The 2,962-nt window shown below is 47.2% G+C and overlaps 1 protein-coding gene across 1 annotated transcript in view; it reads right to left on the minus strand.

Annotated features, from left to right (window-relative positions):
• LOC144239149 (MICOS complex subunit MIC26-like) overlaps positions 1-2,962 on the minus strand; it is a 51,050-nt gene that overhangs the window by 17,283 nt on the left and 30,805 nt on the right. The window contains exons 5-6 of the mRNA XM_077773138.1: positions 1,842-2,140; positions 1,308-1,401 (exon numbers count right to left, since the gene is read on the minus strand). Of these exons, the coding sequence (XP_077629264.1) occupies positions 1,308-1,401; positions 1,842-2,140 (393 nt within the window). The remainder of the gene's footprint in view (positions 1-1,307; positions 1,402-1,841; positions 2,141-2,962) is intronic.

Below are 2,962 nucleotides of genomic sequence, written 5' to 3' on the forward strand. Positions count from 1 at the left end.
AAGTCTCGTGCACAGCAAGGTACCTCTCTCCTCCCTCCATGCCATCTTAGTGCAAAACTGCCCATGGCCAGTATAGCCAGGCAAAATTTCACAAAGACGGAAAAGTCTAAAGGAACGCCATGAGTCTTCTGCCGAGAACCAAGATGGCTGGTGTGTGTGCACGTGAATGTTTGAGCCCAAGAGGAGAGCCCTCTTCGCGTGGGCCCTGGGTGTAGGCACCCTCCACAGAGAGGCAGTTCCGTTTCGGCTCGCCCTGAGGTAGAACTTGCTGGCCAGCAAGCCTCATCTATGCACAAAATGTTCTTAGTAACATTTCAGTCACCTTGCTCTTAAACATGACTGTACAACCAAGGATTACTAGTCATTTGAGGAAAGCCTGAAACATAAAAGAGGAGATCAAGACAAGCAAGAAGGGGCAAAAAATGACCTGGTAGGAAACAAGAGAACTTAAAAACAAAACAAAGCCTGTTATTAAGTATCACTGAATGAATTTAATAAATTCAAGAAGCTACTCCATTATAATAAAAGAGTTCTATGAAAAAGGAACATTCAGAGAACAAGAAAGNAAAATAATAAGATAATAAAAGAGATATTTAGGGACGTTTAAACAGCTCCACTGCTAATTAATACGAGTTCAGGAAGGAAAAAGAATAAGAATGAAGAGAAAGTAATTTTCAGACTTGCAAGGATTTGGAAAGTTTCCCTCCAGTAAGGGCTTTTTTGAAAGCGACTTGACCATGTAGTTCAACAACACGGCAAAGAAAACCAAAGAGAAGATGGCATGGAACCCAAAAAAAGGGGGGTCGAACCCAAGAAAGCATGGAGCCATGTCCCGACCAGAGCCGTGTTGAGCCTCAGTCCAGACTGCGAGAGAATGTANTGTTTTTAAGTAATGTCTACACCCAGCCTGGGGCCTGAACTACGATCCTCAAATTAAGAGTCACATGCTCCACCATCTGAGCCAGCCAGGTGCCCCTCGGTCTGCACTTTCTAATTGATTAAATTCCTCTTTCCTGCTTATCTTTTAATTCAGGCAAAAGACCCTGTGAGCAAAGCAACCCCTGATGGGAACAGAAACTACCCCCTCAAGCAATATGGATCACTCTGAGCCAGCAAGACCTCACGTGACTGACCCCAAGACACTGACTTGACCCTCACTGACTACCTGCACTCATCCACTGACCCTTGCCCCACATTTCCCTTACATAAACCCAGAAGCATTTTCAGCACTTTGGAGATGGTCTCTGAGACACTGGTCTGCTACCTTCCCGGTGTCGGCATCACGTAAATAAATTCCTTTGTTTCACCACCGCTCATGTCTCTGCGTTTGGATTTTGTCAGTGGCGAGTGACTGAGTGTGGTGTGTTTAGGACCCCCGAAGACAGGGGTATGCGGAGAGCCCTGGGAAAAGGGGAAGGGGCAGAATAGAGAGCAGCATGCAGAACCGGGAGAAGCCTGAGAATGAGGTTAAGAAAACTGGAGAGTGGAGAGTGAAACCGGAGAATCCTCTAGAAGTGAACTTGGACCTAGGAAGCCTCTGCTGACAGGCACAGGGTTTTTGACATGGGACACGGCTAGATGCTAGCACATTGTACGTTACTGACACTTATACAGTAAGAACAATAAGTGGTGTTTATTGGTTTGAAACTTTAAACAGACATGTCTCCATAGATGGCACTAGGGTCACAGGAGTCAAAACAAATGTTATCTAGACTCAACGTTTCTCTCCCTGTCCCTACTGCTTGGATTGAAAGGCTATAATTACTCTAGAAGAAAAAAGGCTGTTATATCCCTGGGGTCCTGCCTGTATGCTCGAAGCTTTAAGTGCCCGAGCAGCTCACACAAATGAGGACCAGGAAGCAAACCCGACACCAGCCATTTTTCAGCCATCTAGGGAAAACTGGCACGCAGCGGTTCTGGAACCTCCAGCTCCTAATGGTTCGCACAATGAACTGGGGCCCCAGAAACGCAGGAAGGCAGCAGGATCCCCAGCCTCTGCCCTCGTCTCCGTGCCCCCAGCTCCCAAGAATCCAGTGGTGTGGGCTGTAACTACCAGCACTGCTGGGGAAAAGCACTGGCTGCCAAGGCTGAGGGTGCGAGGAGGAACCATCAGAAGGCAACGACAATGGGCAACGACCACCTGCCACCCGTTGAGTGACCAGGCTGAGTCCACTTCCGCTGAATGATCAACCACTCACCTCTCTTCCCAGAGAGGTGCCTCTTGTCGCCACCAGTCACGGTCATCCTCATCAACTGAGGAGGACTACCTTAGCAGTTACACTCAAGAAACACTATCATATGATCGAGCAATCCCTCTTCTGGGTATACACCTAAAGGAAATGAAATCAGGAGCTCAAAGAGATATCCGTGCCCCCTTGTTCACTGCAGCATTAGTCACAACAGCCAAGATGTGGAAACAACCTATGTGTCAATGGATGAGTAGGCAAAGAAATTGTGGAATCCACATGAACGAAATATTATTCAGCTTTAAAAAAAGAGACCCTATCATTTGTAACAACATGGATGAACCTGGACAACATTATACTATATGAAATAAGCCAAAAAGAGAAAGAACAAAAACTGCATAATTTCACTGATACATGGAATCTTAAAAAGCCAAATGCAGGCACACCTGGGTGGCTCAGTTGGTTGAGCATCCGACATCGGCTCAGATCATGATCTCACAGTTTGTGAGCCTGACCCCACATGAGGCTTGCCACTGTCAGCAAAGAGCCTGCTTCAGATCTTCTGTTCCCCTCTCTCTCTCTCTGTCCTTCTCCAGCTCACAGTCTCACTCTCAAAAATAAAAAACATTGGGGCGCCTGGGCGGCTCAGTCAATTAAGCCTCCAACTTCAGCCCAGGTCATGATGTCACAGTTCGTGGGTTCAAGCCCCTTGTCGGGCTCTGTGCTGATAGCTAGCTCAGAGCCTGGAGCCTGTTTTGGATTCTGTCTCTCCCTCT

Source organism: Crocuta crocuta, unplaced genomic scaffold (genome assembly GCF_008692635.1).
Source record: "Crocuta crocuta isolate KB4526 unplaced genomic scaffold, BGI_CrCroc_1.0 scaffold660, whole genome shotgun sequence".
In the NCBI taxonomy this organism is placed as follows: domain Eukaryota; kingdom Metazoa; phylum Chordata; class Mammalia; order Carnivora; family Hyaenidae; genus Crocuta; species Crocuta crocuta.